Source organism: Phyllobates terribilis, unplaced genomic scaffold (genome assembly GCF_046119375.1).
Source record: "Phyllobates terribilis strain yellow unplaced genomic scaffold, ASM4611937v1 Scaffold_9__5_contigs__length_417890890, whole genome shotgun sequence".
NCBI lineage: Eukaryota > Metazoa > Chordata > Amphibia > Anura > Dendrobatidae > Phyllobates > Phyllobates terribilis.
Window position 1 is genome coordinate 410,386,772 of NW_027362769.1, and position 17,828 is coordinate 410,404,599.

Consider the following 17,828-nt stretch of genomic DNA (forward strand, 5'->3'; position numbering starts at 1 on the left):
GCAGGGGCTCACAGCTACTCGTTTCCCTGCTTGTTTGTTTTATCACAGGAGCGAGCGTCTCTGTCTTGTCACCATTCCTCTGACCTCATCATAAACCAAGACAGTGACACATGAGCAGAGCCGCTTCTTAAGCTGCTGAGTCACGGACTTGATTTATGAAGAGCTTAGGGGATTGGAGATGAGCCAGAAACAGTCTCTCCTGTGATAAAACATGCAGAGAAATATGCCTCCTCGCACAAAGCAACAGCTAAGAGCCCCTGCTGTCTCATCAGTAATAATTTTAATTTCTATAGTGCAAACATATTCTGCAGTATATCAGTATATTCACTTAATGTTTCCTCCCCTGACCAGGAGCAGTGATATGTGCTGAGCATGAACTGCAGCACCTCTACATTGTCAGACACAGTCATTACACAGTACATAGCAGGGGGAAGATTTATAAGATTACCTAAAAAGGAAATAAGGAGAAAAGATAAGAAAAGGCAGCAAGGAAAAAGGGATAAAAGATAAGAAAAGGCAGCAAGGAAAAAGAGAAAAGATAAGAAAAGGCAGCAAGGAAAAAGGAGAAAAGATACGAAAAGGCAGCAAGGAAAAAAGGAGAAAAGATAAGAAAAGGCAGCAAGGAAAAAATGAGAAAAGGTAAGAAAAGGCAGCAAAGAAAAAAGGAGAAAAGATAAGAAAAGGCAGCAAGGAAAAAGGAGAAAAGATAAGAAAAGGCAGCAAGGAAAAAAGGAGAAAAGATAAGAAAAGGCAGCAAGGAGAAAATGTAAGAAAAGGCAGCAAAGAAAAAAGGAGAAAAGATAAGAAAAGGCAGCAAGGAAAAAGGAGAAAAGGTAAGAAAAGGCAGCAAGGAAAAAAGGAGAAAAGGTAAGAAAAGGCAGCAAGGAAAAAAGGAGAAAAGATAAGAAAAGGCAACAAGGAAAAAAGGAGAAAAGATAAGAAAAGGCAGCAAAGAAAAAAGGGAGAAAAGATAAGAAAAGGCAGCAAAGAAAAAAGGGAGAAAAGATAAGAAAAGGCAGCAAGGAAAAAAGGGAGAAAAGATAAGAAAAGGCAGCAAGGAAAAAAGGGAGAAAAGATAGGAAAAGGCAGCAAAGAAAAAAGGAGAAAAGGTAAGAAAAGGCAGCAAGGAAAAAAGGAGAAAAGGTAAGAAAAGGCAGCAAGGAAAAAAGGAGAAAAGGTAAGAAAAGGCAGCAAGGAAAAAGGAGAAAAGATAAGAAAAGGCAGCAATAAAGCACAGTAACATGTTTTTTAACATCCAATTGTATAAATTATTATTACAAGATCTGTTGATTAAGATGTAATTTGTTTGTGGGAAAACCCCTTTAATCATCCCCGGTGATATAAAACACATAACACATGAGAGTCTACACCCTGTAATCAATACGTTTATTTTTTACTCTAATAAAAGCACTAACATTTAACATGGATTTATCAGTGATTACAGTTATCTCCATATCTCACCTTTCTTTTTCTTTCTCATGCTCCTCTGGGGATGATCATTCACTAAGCGATTCAGATAATTAAAACTTAGTTCCTTTTTGCTGAAGAGAATGACATTTTCCTTCCATCGGATACAGTCTCGGTTTTCTCGTAGGATTCTCTCCTTTTCCCTCTCGCTGTTGTCCTCCAGATTGTGAATAATGAGGATCACATTCTCCCTTCCTGCACAGAAAACATCACAAGATAAAGTCAAGATGGAGAAAGGAAGAAGAACATCAATGTCAGACATACAGTGGGTACGGAAATTATTCAGACCCCTTTAAATTTTTCACTCTTTGTTTCATTGCAGCCATTTGATAAATTCTAAAAAGTTCATTTTTTCCTCATTAAAGTCCACTCTGCACCCCATCTTCACTGAAAAAAACAGAAATGTAGAAATTTTTGCAAATTTATTAAAAAAGAAAAACTGAAATATCACATGGTCATAAGTATTCAGACCCTTTGCTCAGACACTCATATTTAAGTCACATGCTGTCCATTTCCTTGTGATCCTCCTTGAGATGGTTCTTCTCCTTCATTGGAGTCCAGCTGTGTTTAATTAAACTGATAGGACTTGATTTGGAAAGGCGCACACCTGTCTATATAAGACCTCACAGCTCACAGTGCATGTCAGACCAAATGAGAATCATGAGCTCAAAGGAACTGCCCAAGGAGCTCAGAGACAGAATTGTGACAAGGCACAGATCTCGCCAAGGTTACAAAACGCTCTGGGAGGTATGTAATAGGTTTAATGATGCATGGTGATATATGTTTATATATGAGCTATACTTAGACTCAATTTTTGGCATCTATTCTCAATATGTATGTAGAGCACAGTAAATGAAACACTATGTGCCACCATTCTTGACGGCCGTTGAGAGTGTTTTTATAATATGTATCCCATTTTTGGATTATGTCCTGTTTACACGATGCATGTGTAATAAAGCATTTTTAAAGTGACAACATCACCATCTTTGTCGTCCATTTTGGTTTTGGCCACTCCCCCTCATATAACATGTATGACGACTGGTGTATTATCAGTCCTCTCTTTTGAGCAGCAACATATATATAATTATAATACTGTTTATCAATGTACTATATTTTGTTGCTGTGGTGCTCTTTCAGTCATATCAAGGTTCCTAGGAGCACAGTGGCCTCCATAATCCTTAAATGGAAGAAGTTTGGGAACACCAGAAGTCTTTCTAGACCTGGCCGTCCAGCCAAACTGAGCAATCGTGGGAAAAGAGCCTTGGTGAGAGAGGTAAAGAAGAACCCCAATATCACTGTGGCTGAGCTCCAGAGATGCAGTAGGGAGATGGGAGAAAGTTCCACAAAGTCAACTATCACTGCAGCCCTCCACCAGTCGGGCCTTTATGGCAGAGTGGCCCGATGGAAGCCTCCACTCAGTGCAAGACATATGAAAGCCCACATAGAGATTGCTCAAAAATACATGAAGGACTCCCAGACTATGAGAAATAATATTCTCTGGTCTGATGAGACGAAGATAGAACTTTTTGGTGATAATTCTAAGCAGTATGTGTGGAGAAAACCAGGCACTGCTCATCACCTACCCAATACAATCCCTACAGTAAAACATGGTGGTGGCAGTATCATGCTATGGGGGTGTTTTTCAGCTGCAGGGACAGGATGACTGGTTGCAATTGAAGGAAATCTGAATGCGGCCAAGTACAGAAATATCCTGGATGAAAACCTCTTCCAAAGTGCTCTGGACCTGAGACTTGGCTGAAGGTTCACCTTCCAACAAGACAATGACCGTAAGCACACAGCTAAAATAACAAAGGAGTGGCTTCAGAACAACTCTGTGACCATTCTTGACTGGCCCAGACAGAGCCCTGACCTAAACCCAATTGAGCATCTCTGGAGAGACCTGAAAATGGCTGTCCACCAACATTCACCATCCAACCTGACGGAACTGGAGAGGATCTGCAAGGAAGAATGGCAGAGGATCCCCAAATCCAGGCGTGAAAAACTTGCTGCATCGTTCCCAAGAAGACTCATGGCTGTACTAGCTCAAAAGGGTGCTTCTACTCAATACTGAGCAAAGGGGCTGAATATTTATGACCATTTCTGTTTTTTTCAGTCAGGATGGGGTACAGGGGCGCAGAGTGGACTTTAATGAGAAAAATAATGAACTTTTTAGAATTTACCAAATGACTGCAATGAAACAAAGAGTGAAAAATTTAAAGGGGTCTGAATACTTTCCGTACCCACTGTAACACTGACTATTTGGTGACAATGGCACCTTTCAGGGATGGATGGGTTGAAATATATTGGGCAGCAAGTGAACATTCAGTTCTTGAATAGGGATGAGTGAACCCGTAGAAGTTCAGGTTCTGGTACCTGACCAAACTTTAGTCCAAAATTCGGTTCGGGTATCTTGGTCTCTCTCTTCTCGGACTCACAAACTGTAAAACGGACTTCCAGGGGAAACCAGTGTTTGGATTTCAGGACCGGACTAGGTGTCCAGTAACATAGTAATGTAGGTTGAATAAAGACCTCGGTCCATCCAGTTCAACCTTTCTCCCCCAATTGTCCTCCCTACACTAACATACTAACTTACTGGGACTCGGCCTCACAAATGTAGTATTACAATTTTTATTTATGTACATCCTGAAGAAGGACAGCGCTTCCTTTGAAACGCGTCGGTCTTTGTGGCCTTTCTAAGGTCCCGTAGCTCTCTGAGCATTGACGTCACACCATCACCATCCCGTGCACGGCAACAGCAAGCATCGTCGCTTCTGGCCGCGGCACTCCACGAGCCGAACACCAGCTGAAGACGCACAGCGAGGGGCATCCCTGGGAGGACGCTCCCATTACAGACTACTTGCAGCAAGATCAGCACCTGGACTCATGGACTCAAGCACACCACAGGAGGACACACTGAACCGCACAGGTATTTCAGCATTTTGCCCAGCAGGGTCTTACCAGTAATTCCCTATTCTATAGATCATTCCTATACTTACAGGGGCTCAGGGTTTTCCCTTAGAAACCTATCGTTCCCTCTGCATGCAAGCGCGGCAATATATACTATTTACTGTTGTTATCATTTTTTTAGCTGGAGGATCACACGGAGCCTGCTTTACTGCAAGCAGCTGCATACATTTTATACCAGTACAGCGCGAGTGGGTGGAGATATACATATCTAGTATTACTAAAACCCCTCTGCCTAAATCTGTTGATCCAGAAGAAGGCAAAAAAACCCAGGACACATTCAGCCAAGTTGCATCAAAATTCCTTCTTTACCCTGAGAAAAGGCGATCAGTCCTAGAACCCCGGATCAAACCTAATTATGATAGTAATGTGGCACCCTGCTGTTCACAGGCACCACGGGACCCAAAAGGGTGCATGGATGGACTTCTCCACAAGAGGCCCTCATTACATACAAACACCTCCACCCTTCCACCTCATACCACCAGAGGGAGCCCGTTAGGGATATATATGGAGGGTGGAGCCAGGCAGTTTAGTTTAGAGCGTGCTGACGCTGAGAGCAGTGAAGACGCAGCACGTCTTCTGCTGTGTTCTGAGGGCCCCGAGTGTGGCCAAAGGAAAAGAGGAGAGGAGAGAGGAGTTGAGGGGTCCAGAGGAGCATCATAGGCTCACCCCCGAGTATACAAACCGGACACCGGGTCCGTGCCTACAGGGTCCCTTTATACCCAGTAGGGATCACCGGCATACTAGGAGGACTACAAGTCCCTGGCCGACCCGAAGCTAAACCCATTACAGGACCAGGAACCACGAAGGCCCCGGCGCCCAGGGATAGTGGTTGCCAGCGGAAGGTCCCACTACCAAGCGACAGGTGAAGAGAGCAACACGACACAGAAGCAAGGCCCAGTTGTAGGCTGCCCAGGAGCTTAAAGAGAGGGAGACACGGACCAGGAGGCCTTATACCCGCTCACTGGGGAGAAGTCCTGAAGTGCACCCATCCTACTGAGTACCCTGGACCGTACCTGACATCCGCACCAGTAAAGGTGTAGAAGCGAATCCCCTGTCTCTGTCAGTTACTCCTGCTGCGCCATCCCGACTGCACTACAAGCCCCAGCATCACCACCATCTGCACCTACACTGCCCTGAGGCCCGCTCCACCTGTGGGGAGCTGTTCCATCCCAGCTGCCCTATCAACTGCCTCAGACGTCTGGAGCAGCGCTGGTGGCCATCACCAGAAACCACAGGTGGCGTCTCGATCAAACTACAAATCCCATATAAACTTTCCCCTTTTTTGTTGACCGCCCTGGGCCACGGACCGGGCCAGCCACTGTGACATATTCCCCCCAGCATTCATAGGCCCAGACACCGAGTACCCCACTGCCCTGGGGGTGCGTCACTAGTTATGTAATTACTATTACCATACTAAATGTACTACTATAGGTGTAATATTTTGTATAATTTAACTGTAGCCCACATTGTTATGTGTATCGGGGACGTCATCCAGCCCTTTTTTGAAAGCTGTTATAGTGTCGGCCATCTCTACCTCTTGTGGTCGGCATTTCACGTCCAAGTGCTCTTACTGTAAAGAACCCTTTCCAGTTTAGGTGCTGGACGAACCCTGAACTTTACAGTTAGCTCATCTCTATTCTTGAACCTAATATTTTGAAAGCAGAAACAACAGACAAGAGTGAGGATCTGAGGGACTTTATCATGAGTGAAATTGTGATGTCTAGATTATGGGTCACCTTCAAGGCTATGTGGAGTGTTCCTGTTATACGACGGGTCTTGCGGGATGCTCTCGGTATACAATGGTTCTTGTGGGGTTTTCACATTATACGACAGGTTTCGTGGAGTATTCTAAGTACCTGTTGGGCCTTGAGGGGGGTTCTCAGTATATGGTGGGTCTTGTGGGGTGTTCCTGGTATACGGTGGGTCTTGTGGGGGTGTTAAGAACCGAAATAGGTAATGGAAGATTCCGTTCCAGAAGTTAGATAATAGGATAAAATTGCACTTTATTTCATCTTCAATAAAATCACGTGGTGAATCAAAAAAGTGTTAAAAGGACAGAGAAACACATGGCCTATGCGTTTTCATACTCAACAGTTTCTTAATCATAATCTTTTGTTATAATTAACAACCTGTTGAGGTTCGAAATGTGTAGGCCACGCGTTTCTCTGTCCTTTTAACACTTTTTTGATCCACCACGTGATTTTATTGAAGATGAAATAAAGTGCAATTTTATCCTATTATTTAAGTTCTAGAGCGGGATCTTCCATTACCCGTTTTACTTCTACTTCTGCTTGTGGGACCAAGCCCATTGAGTTGTCGACCAAACTCACTGAATATCGCATGACCATCAAAAATCAATTAAACGGTTGGCCAATCTTTCTTGTTGGAGGTCCTCAGTACATGGTAGTGACGCGCCCCCTGGGACATATTCCTTTTTGAGGGGAATACCCGGCACCGGATCAGATGGGGGGGGTTGTAGTCTCCGAGCGGCTGTGACCCGGCCCGTGCCCAGGGCGTCAAACTCAGTGTTAGGTGGCAGTCCTACAGATGTTATTAAGAGTTCTTTTGTGTCGACTACGCCACCCGTTGTGATGCGGTCACTGTGGCCGCCGCTGCAGCAGGGTCCGCTGAGGCTGATGGTGGGTGCGCAGCTTGGTGAGATAACCCCCAACGGGAGGGGTATAGCCTCAGGGGGGACAGGTGCAGAGGATGGGGGTTGTGGTGGTGCGGTGCAGACGGCAATGAAGACAGAGTCGGGTTGTGCAGTTAAGGGTGTTTACTTACTGCAGATGTTGTACTGGTCACTCCAGCTTCGAGTGACCACCCGAGCCGTGCTGCGTCCACCAGGTCCTGGATCCAGCCAACCCCCAAACAAGTCCGGAGCGTGGCCCTGAGCTCTCCTTCTGTCCCGTTCTCTGGCCGTCCCCACCAGTGATCCACCTAGGTCCAGCTCCCTCGGGCCTTCTGTTGGGACACCCTTGGCCTTGGGTTCCCTGACCCTTCATGTGGTGTGCCTTCGGGATGGATGTGATGGGTGGCCGTGGCAGATGCTGCCCACGGCCTCCGGTCTCTGGCTAGGGTGTGTTTTCTGCCCCCGCCAGTTTGGGATCCGGTACCCTGTGCCGACTCTTCACCCGGGGATTTAAGTTGGGTTCTTGGAGTCCTCTTTTCTGTTTCCCCCTCTGGGTCTCTCTTCTCCTCTCTCACTCTGGGTCTCTCTTCTCCTCTGCTTGCTGACTTGTTCTCTGCATCTGACCCTGATCTTAGTTGGTGCCCACCTTATATACACCCTCTATGTGTGAGCTCAGGTGACCAGCACCCAATGAGCTCCTATCACTACCCAGACTGCACCCCCTATCTGCCCCTACACTACATGGGATGTTCCAACCCCCTCCCACTCCAGCCAAGGACAGACTCGGTCGTACCTGCACATTTCTAAGTGGGAGTACCGTTGGTCTGCCCTCCGGAAATGGGATGTGTGTAGTGCATGCAGCCTACCGAGCTCAGTTCCACTCTCCATCCTTGCCCGGGAGTGGAATATCACACCTCTGGGTTGAGGTGCAATACCCCTGTAGCAGCCGAATCCTCAGGGTGCTACATTCCCCCCTGGTAAATCACAGCACGTCCTCGGGCTGTAAGACATAACACCAAAAACATACATATTTTTTTGCATAAACATATAAAACATTTAAAACTTTATATATATATATCAATATAAAACATTCTCGTCGCCTCTGGCTCCTCCTCCGGTCACTGTGCAACGTGTGACCGGGTAAAGTGCGACAGTCTCTCTGGAAAACTGGTTTTCCTATAAAACCGGTAGGGGGCGCTTTAGGACGCGCAACTATATACAGGGGAAGTTGGCCGCTCTCAGTCCTCGGCCAGGTAAAGGGAAGGGAATGGCTGCTCACTGTCCTCAGCCTGGTATGGATACGGAATAACAGGTAAACGGGTGAACAGTTCACTCATGCTGGTCCCAACGGGGACTATATATGTAGCAACAGTTTCTTTGGTACCCGGTCGGGTAACTATTTACATCTACTGCTCTGCCGCACTCAACGGCGTCTTCCTCCTGCTCTTTGCTTGTAGCTGGTTGTAACTTCAGACCCGTCCGGGTCCTCTTCCAGATGCGGCACTCTTGGTCTTATGGGCGCGGTGGTGGTGGCGCCCGGGTTGCCCGGGCCTTGCGGCCAGGCCTGGGGTACCTGGAAGGTGAAGGGCACCGTTAGGACGGCGGCGCCCTGGGCTACCTGGCCTTGCGGCCAGGCCGGAGGCTCCGCGGAGGTAGGGGGCGCTGTTGGTATTGCGGCGCCCGGGGGTACTAGGCCTTGCGACCAGGCTGGTGGTACTTCCTGCTTGGTCACGCTCGGGGTCGAGGCGTGTGACGTCACAGGGGTCGCTGCGGCGGCTTCCGGTCGGGGCTTAGTCCATAGCGGTGACATGGCGGCTACGGGCACAGCAGGGGGACTTTCGGGCTCTGCGACGGGGAGCTGGGGCAGGTGGGCGGTTTCCCGGCTTGGGGTATAGGCGTCCCCTTTACCTGCCTCCATGCGTTCGGCTCCCTTCTCGGCGCCGTCTCCGGCCTTGGGTCCTCCCGCGCCATCCTCAGAGGCGGTCTGTCTCCTCATCTTGGCTGGCGTGCTCCGGGTCTTGATTTGCTGGACCATCTCTCGGCTCCACTCCGCCAATGTCTCTCGCTGTACCCGGGCCATCCTCCGTGCGAGGCCCTCCAGGGCAGTCTGTGCACACTCCCGGTCTCGGGGGAGCTGTGCAAGGACCTCCACTAGGCCTAGTGGGGTCGTGGTTTCCAGCAGGCTCCTGACCAACGGGTCGGTGCTGCTCTGCTCCTCTTCCAGCAGGCTCCTGGCCAGCGGGCCGGTGCTGCTCTGCTCTCTCGCCATCTCCGGGTGAGCTCCTCCGTTACTCTTCTCCAGGCTTCTTGTCTCCGGGTGCGCTCGCTCTAGACTCCTCGTTAGACTTCTTGTCTCCGGGTGCGCTCGCTCCAGACTGCTCCAGGCGGCACCCATCTTCGTTCTCTCCTTTCGTCTCCTCCCACTTCGAGGGCGGTCCCGGGGCAACTCGGTGACTGTCAGCTCCAGGGGTAGTTCTTTCACGCTGACAGACACCTCCAGCATCACAGTCTCTGTTGGTGGGGGCGGTTTCCACTTTTGGCGCCATTTTCTGTCCTGGCCCACGATGGGAGGCGGCCTCTTGCCCTCCTTTGGCACGCCCATAATGGCGTCCGCTGCTCTTCCAAGGCGGGAAATCTTCGGCTTTGGCGGGAAGCGTCGCCCAGTGGCGGGAAACTCTGCAGATGGCGGGAACAAGCTGGAAATGGCGGACAATTGGCGGGAAACGACCTGTGATGGGGTCCGATGGCGTGGACCCTCCGGAACCGGCGGGAGACTTCTTTCTGAGGTAAACTTGCACTTTTCTTCAGGCACGCAGTACCCGGTTGTTGTGGGCACGTAATCCTGCCGACTACGCCAAAGTTGACGCGCCCCCTGGGACATATTCCTTTTTGAGGGGAATACCCGGCACCGGATCAGATGGGGGGGGTTGTAGTCTCCGAGCGGCTGTGACCCGGCCCGTGCCCAGGGCGTCAAACTCAGTGTTAGGTGGCAGTCCTACAGATGTTATTAAGAGTTCTTTTGTGTCGACTACGCCACCCGTTGTGATGCGGTCACTGTGGCCGCCGCTGCAGCAGGGTCCGCTGAGGCTGATGGTGGGTGCGCAGCTTGGTGAGATAACCCCCAACGGGAGGGGTATAGCCTCAGGGGGGACAGGTGCAGAGGATGGGGGTTGTGGTGGTGCGGTGCAGACGGCAATGAAGACAGAGTCGGGTTGTGCAGTTAAGGGTGTTTACTTACTGCAGATGTTGTACTGGTCACTCCAGCTTCGAGTGACCACCCGAGCCGTGCTGCGTCCACCAGGTCCTGGATCCAGCCAACCCCCAAACAAGTCCGGAGCGTGGCCCTGAGCTCTCCTTCTGTCCCGTTCTCTGGCCGTCCCCACCAGTGATCCACCTAGGTCCAGCTCCCTCGGGCCTTCTGTTGGGACACCCTTGGCCTTGGGTTCCCTGACCCTTCATGTGGTGTGCCTTCGGGATGGATGTGATGGGTGGCCGTGGCAGATGCTGCCCACGGCCTCCGGTCTCTGGCTAGGGTGTGTTTTCTGCCCCCGCCAGTTTGGGATCCGGTACCCTGTGCCGACTCTTCACCCGGGGATTTAAGTTGGGTTCTTGGAGTCCTCTTTTCTGTTTCCCCCTCTGGGTCTCTCTTCTCCTCTCTCACTCTGGGTCTCTCTTCTCCTCTGCTTGCTGACTTGTTCTCTGCATCTGACCCTGATCTTAGTTGGTGCCCACCTTATATACACCCTCTATGTGTGAGCTCAGGTGACCAGCACCCAATGAGCTCCTATCACTACCCAGACTGCACCCCCTATCTGCCCCTACACTACATGGGATGTTCCAACCCCCTCCCACTCCAGCCAAGGACAGACTCGGTCGTACCTGCACATTTCTAAGTGGGAGTACCGTTGGTCTGCCCTCCGGAAATGGGATGTGTGTAGTGCATGCAGCCTACCGAGCTCAGTTCCACTCTCCATCCTTGCCCGGGAGTGGAATATCACACCTCTGGGTTGAGGTGCAATACCCCTGTAGCAGCCGAATCCTCAGGGTGCTACAGTAGGTCTTGTTGGGTGTTTCTGTTATGCATGGGTTAAGTGGGTACCAAAAGTAGTACAATGAAGCTGAATTAGTGACCGGGACATGGGCTGTGTGCGTAGGTTGGCCCATCTGGTTTGATCCCAAATAATATAAATTGTAATAGAAATTTTTGAAAAGCTAAAGAGGTTGTCAGGATTTTAAGAAAATGGTCGGAGAACATGGAATGTTATAAAAAATATATATATATATATACCTTGCACGCTCCTGTGAAATCCCTCTCTTCTTCAGTGCCGTTACCGCTTCTGCAGATAAGTCGTCATGTAAAGCATTCACGCGCACATTGACGCCAATGATTGGCTGCAATTTTCACATGAATAAAGTACATTATGTCATGACTGTAAGTGGTGGGAACCACTGGAGCATTGACACTGGCCTGTGTGGCGCCCTGCTGCACATCGGTGCCACAGATCCCAGAAGGGTGCATGGATGAACTTCTCCACAAGAGGCCCTCATAGCATTCACACATCTCCACCCTACCACCTCTTACCACCAGAGGGAGCCCGGATAGGGATATATATACTGGAGGGTGGAGTTAGGCAGACAGTCTGGAGAACAGTTTCCTCAGGGGACAGAGCTAGTTCCAGTCTGTGAGAACTTCGGTCTGTAGAAGGAAGCCTGTTGAGAGGAGCTCCTGCAGAAGCTAGCCTGCAGTGGAGCACAGTCCAGACTCAGAGAGCTCAGATTAGTGAGCCAAAGGCGTGCCGATGCCATAAGAGCGGTGACGAGTAGCGAGGCCTACTGCCCGTGTGAAGCCTAGTCAGGGCCTCGAGCGAGGCCGAAGGCGAGTGGAAGGAGAGTAACATAGGGGGCAGAGGAGCTTTACAGCTCACCCCAAGAACATATACTGGACACCGGGCCTGCGTCTGCAGGGATTCCTTACACCCAACAGAAACAACCGGAACCCCTGGCGAACTATATGTCCCAGGAACACCAAAAGCTGATTAAGTACCAGGGCCAGGAGTCACGGAGGCCCCAAGGACCAGGGAGTGTGAACTCCAACAGAAGGCCCTACCACCAGGTCAGCAGGTGCAAGACAGAGACCAAGTTAGGCCTAGCTCCAGGCAGGTCAGAAACTTATCAAGGAAAGGCAAGGAACAGGAGGCCCCACACCTGCTCACTAGGGAGAGTCCTGATATGCATCCTTCACCCTACAGTGCCCTGGATCGTGCCTGAAACACCACCAGTAAAGGTACTGAAGTGAACTGTTGTGTGTGTGTCTATCCTTCCTCTAACCCGGCTGGGTCCCCTCTGTCCTGCATACCTACATTTACGCTACCCTGAGGCCCCGCTCCACCTGTGGGGAGTCCTACCAACCAAGCTGCTTAAACACCGGCCTCAGAGGACTGTCGCAGCGCTGGTGATCCTCACCAGACACCACGGGTGGCATCACGAACATTTCCCTATTCCATATAAACTTTCCCCCTTGTCTTTTAAGAGTGACCCCAGGGTACGGGCCCGGGAGCCGACCACCGCGACATCCCCAAAGGTCAGGCAACAACAAGACCCGGGCGCCGAGTCGTCCCCAGCCCCTGGGCGCGTCACCTGGTCAGGGATTAAATAGACAAATGGGACTGATGGCGTAGAGCCTATCCTTACCTGCAGAAGGTGTGGAGACCAAGCCCATCCTGCCCCACGCTGTGTTACCACTTACCTGTGTGTCTGGATCTACATGTGAAGACCTCTTCTGGTCAGCAGAATATTTAATCATGGAACCTTTTTCTGGATATTTGTACACCTCTAATTATTGTAAGATTTTTATTCTGTGGATTGGTCTGCTGATCACTTACCAAATAAGAACCCAAGTCTCCGTCTCATGGCTGGAAACGTCTCCTGGTTATATCCACTACAGATGGAGATGTAGAAGGTGCAGGAGGACATCATTTTTAATATCTTCTTTGTGTCTTTATCAGACGTGTTAATGAATTCCATCTTCTTTATTATTCCCGAGAAGTGATGAGAACTCAGCGCTGCATGCAACCATCCGAAAGTATTCTCGGCCAAGAAGTCAGCGATGATCCCAACCTTGTGGGCTTTATTTGATCTCTGCGTAACAGAAAAAAATGGAGGCGAAGAAAGAAGAAAAGAAGGAACAAAGGAAGGAATTTTGAAAAGGATTTATCGTTCTTACCGTGCAATCTGTCCTGGGTTCTGTCAATCAGAGGAGAATATCTCAGTAAAACACATAGATCCATTATATGACAGTATATGAACCGAAAAAAAATGAACTGGAGTATAAAGTTGGTATGCATGCAAAATTGGAGCATGTTCACATAGGCCATCAAACAGACAAAACTCAAGACAGAGACAAAATGAACACATACCCTGCTGAAAGCAAATAAGTAAAAGCAATATATATCAATGATAAGATTGTATTTAGTGTACAGAATAAAGGCATCTATGACAGTAACTGGCAGAGGCAAGCTCCTCTATAGCTGGAGGCCATTACACAGACAAGTTAGTGTCAGATATGATTGTAAACTTAATTGCACCATACTTATAGGGGTTTCACTACTATTTGCCGCCTTTCATAAGTCCTATCTTTTCCTAATAACTTTTCTAGTATATTTTTATTACGTGCTGTAATGGAGATATTAAGAAAATGTTAACAATTTTTTCCCAAACCCCCTCATTCCCCCTTCCCTATAGTAATTGTCAAAAGAGAAGCTGACACTTGGCCAGTGGCATCTATGCAAATTAACACACACCTAATAAATGCCTTGTAAGCAGATGCCAGCCAAGAGGTGCTACCAACCCAATTTAAATAGGAGTGTTTTTCCCTCTGGCAGAGGCAGGGGATAATTAGACACAGGCTTGCAACAAATTTACACCTAGCTGAGGAGGACGCAACTCGTTAAATTCAAACACAGTCACAAGTCTTAGCTGCAAATCTCCAGACTTTTGGGCACGACACGAAATATTGAAGTTCCATTATTAAATATTGTGAGTTCCATGATTCCGATAATAATGGGGCCCATACTTTTTGTGATAGGGTCAGCTAGGAAACAATATGGATATTTTCCCATCTCTGTAAGCCCCTCGGGGGGGGTGGGGCTGTGGTGCAAGAGTAACAAAATAGCAGACCGTAACTGTATCATGTGTGGTCTCTGCTGGAAGGTAAATAACGAAAAAAATGATATCAATTTTGGGCCTCTATGATCAACCAACGATAAGTTACCACAAAAAAACAGATATTTTAATAAAAATGTGCAGGCTAGAGCCCAGCCCACGTGATGTCATTCCAGGGGGTGTGTGAGCAGGTCTCCCCTTAGGCATAAAAGAATCCATGGAGGATGGAATAGTATTCATTGCCGGGAGTATATATTTATTATAGCAACGGATCCGGTTCGATAACGGTCTCCCCTCCACCTATACTGAGCCGTCCCTGCGAACTGTATAGAGTAAGTTTCTTCTTTAATCCTCTTTATTTTGTGTAACTGTATATTCTGTATTGTAATGTCTCCATTTGTAAAATCTTGTATATTTTTCATAAGCACTGCCTCCTTTTTGGATTAAATATAAAACTTAATAGTTCTGTTTCTTTTGACCTGTAATTGTTCCCTCCCCCGTGGCCATATACGCTACCAGAACGCAGGCGTCCGGCAAGGCCTGTATTATATTTCAAATTTGGTTGGTGCTGGCAGCGAATGATCATAATTGAGCTATCGTGAAGCTGGCAGTAACAGTACGGGGCTTATACACATATTCCATGCTTTGGAATCCAAAGGTGTGATGCCATACTCTTTCTGCTCGCTTGCCGATAACAACATAGTGAGTAGTCGGGATCGTGTTCTCGCAAATCCTGACAAAGTGACGGCAACGGTGAGATATTGTGTGATCTCCCCGGTAGAACCCTGACACCTGCTGTTTCTATGAGCTTCTCTGTGTGGATCACGTAACCTTTTCTTATCATAGAGCCTCTTCTTCCTGTTCTAGGAAATTTGATCGTGGAGAATATAACAAAGAGAGGTGACAAGTGGGCTGACTGTCTTTTATTGATTGACAGCAGTCTGTACAAGTACATTAGAAGAGTGATTCGGAAGAGATAGGACTTGTGAAAGGGGCAAAATAGTAGTGGAAACCCCTATATACGGATGTGTCATGATATCATGAAAATGACTATAAACTTCACCCATTACGGCTTCCATGGTGTCTTTTATCTTTTCAAACTTCTTTAGAGTCTCTTCCTCCATCTCGATCTGATACTTCAATCTGGTCAGGAGAAAAAGTGTTGAGTTCAAAATTGTGTTGATCAGGAAATGAGATCCTGAGATCCATCACTGTGTATCCATTAATCAATGGATGTCCTGCAGATCTGTACAGAGATCAGGCTCGCTTTACTGCCTGCTGTTCTCATTAGTCGACCTACGATATCTATTATCAGGGAAAGGTGCTAGGTCATACGCCTGGGTCCTGAAACCTGAGGGGACCCAAAGTATCTCTACAACATAAGAAGACACCAGTAATATGAATGACACATGGTAAGAGGGAGCCGGCTGCAGATTTTACATTAGGGTTTAGGAGCTTTGATTAACATTATCTGAGCTTAATGTTACACGCACACCCGCTAGGTTCAGATAGGGGCGAGACAGGTTACATGAATTCTTTGGAATCCTGGGGGAACCGTTACTCAGGGTGACCATAGACCATGTGCTGCAGCTTCTCTCAGGCACACAGGGGTATTGACCCTCAGGCACAGACACGTAGGTTGTTTCACTTGCTGACCAGACACCCTTGACATGAGTCCTCCTAAACGGTAGAACAGTAGCATTTAATAAGAAGCTGCACAGCCAGTGCAAGTTAAGTCTTATGAGCAACAGTCTCCAGTGACAAACAATACAGTTTCCTTAGCAGCACAGCCGTTCACTGTCTTCCCAGTAGTACAGGACAGCACAGTTCTATTGCAAAGGCACATTAATGAACACAGCATTCTTTACAGCACAGTGAGATGGAGGAAGGGAGGGTTTGCTGAGAGAGATGATCCCTGTGACATTGTTTCTTCCAGTCCTTATCTTTCTGCCTGACAATACTAAGCACTGCTAGTTCAGGAACTCTACCTGACCTGTGCTTAGCTTCACTCCTGACTTGAATCCTTTTCACTTGCAGGGGCCCTTCTGTCAGATGCAGAACACACACACCACCTTTCTCTTTGGCTCCAGCCAGAAAGTAGACAACTTCCCCACAATCCCCCTGGGGCTGTGATAAAACACTCCCCTTCTCCTGTGACTGTGTTAACCCCTCTAGTTGCTGGTTGCTTCTGGAGCACAACACTTCCTGTCTCATGTGCTTGTGTTACTTCTAATAATTTCTGAATGCTTTTAAAGCAACAGCACTACTCCTGCATGTCACACTCTGCAACAGCACTACTTCTGCATGTCACACTCTGCAACAGCACTACTTCTGCATGTCACACTCTGCAACAGCACTACTTCTGCATGTCACACTCTGCAACAGCACTACTCCTGCATGTCACACTCTACAACAGCACTACTTCTGCATGTCACACTCTGCAACAGCACTACTTCTGCATGTCACACTCTGCAACAGCACTACTACTGCATGTCACACTTTGCAACAGCACTACTTCTGCATGTCACAGTCTGCAACAGCACTACTTCTGCATGTCACACTCTGCAACAGCACTACTTCTGCATGTCACACTCTGCAACAGCACTACTCCTGCATGTCACACTCTGCAACAGCACTACTTCTGCATGTCACACTCTACAACAGCACTACTTCTGCATGTCACACTCTACAACAGCACTACTTCTGCATGTCACACTCTACAACAGCATTACTTCTGCATGTCACAATCTGCAACAGCACTACTTCTGCATGTCACACTCTGCAACAGCACTACTTCTGCATGTCACACTCTACAACAGCACTACTTCTGCATGTCACACTCTACAACAGCACTACTTCTGCATGTCACAATAAGATGATTAATCCGGGACTTACTTCACTTCTCATTTATCCTTGTGTTGTGCTGATTACCTGTTGATCACTCACAGTTAAGCCTTGGTGGATGAACTCCCTCCGGTTGTCTCCACCGTTCTTCCTGGTTGTGGCCTCGTTAGCTCTACCTTCTGTGCCGTGGATCGTTCTTGTCCTTCTGCTGCCGACCTCCCACCGGAGACTTATGTCTATACACCTGAACCTGAGAAGATCTTCATTCTTATCTCTCCAGGAAATAGAGAGAGTTTTCTTGGACGAGTCCAATGTTCAATCCTAAACCAGAGATATGAGAAATAAGACAGCAGAGGAATTCATAGGAGGGGAATTCACAAACATCTCAAGATAAGATGAAGTCCAAGAGGAGGACGGAGGAGAGTAACCAGAATTAGGACAATAGGGGAAAATGGAACCACTGCCCCAGCAAACAATCTGATCCAGGCTCTCATTAGCCAAAGACCCCAGAAAAAGACAGCGGACACCTAACTGATGACTGCAGGAAACTCCTTCATTATTACTTTGCTCTAATTCTGATGATTGTCTCCCATGTGTCCCTGTAAGGAGGACAACGAAAGTGCAAAGAGGAGAAGACAAGGCCAAATGTTTACTAGTCTTAAACTTTAAAAAAAAGTGAAGTCTTCTGCACAACCAAAACCAGCACTACCACTCTCAACCACTATGTGTCCTCTAAATATGATGAAGCATGGGGGTC

General features: G+C 48.0%; 1 protein-coding gene across 4 annotated transcripts in view; it reads right to left on the reverse strand.

Moving 5' to 3' along the window:
• Nucleotides 1-17,384, reverse strand: part of LOC141162664 (uncharacterized) — a 111,205-nt gene extending 93,821 nt beyond the window's left edge. Inside the window, exons 1-5 of one of the 4 annotated variants that reach the window (XM_073649002.1) lie at nucleotides 17,174-17,384; nucleotides 15,291-15,370; nucleotides 13,290-13,309; nucleotides 12,949-13,204; nucleotides 1,462-1,662 (exon numbers count right to left, since the gene is read on the reverse strand). In XM_073649002.1, the coding sequence (XP_073505103.1) occupies nucleotides 1,462-1,662; nucleotides 12,949-13,204; nucleotides 13,290-13,309; nucleotides 15,291-15,351 (538 nt within the window). In that variant the 5' untranslated portion in view covers nucleotides 15,352-15,370; nucleotides 17,174-17,384. Of the gene's footprint in view, nucleotides 1-1,461; nucleotides 1,663-12,948; nucleotides 13,205-13,289; nucleotides 13,310-15,290; nucleotides 15,371-17,158 lie in introns of those variants that run through there. The other 3 variants (XM_073649001.1, XM_073649003.1, XM_073649004.1) reach the window with 3 other exon arrangements.
• Nucleotides 17,385-17,828: the final 444 nt, after the last annotated feature.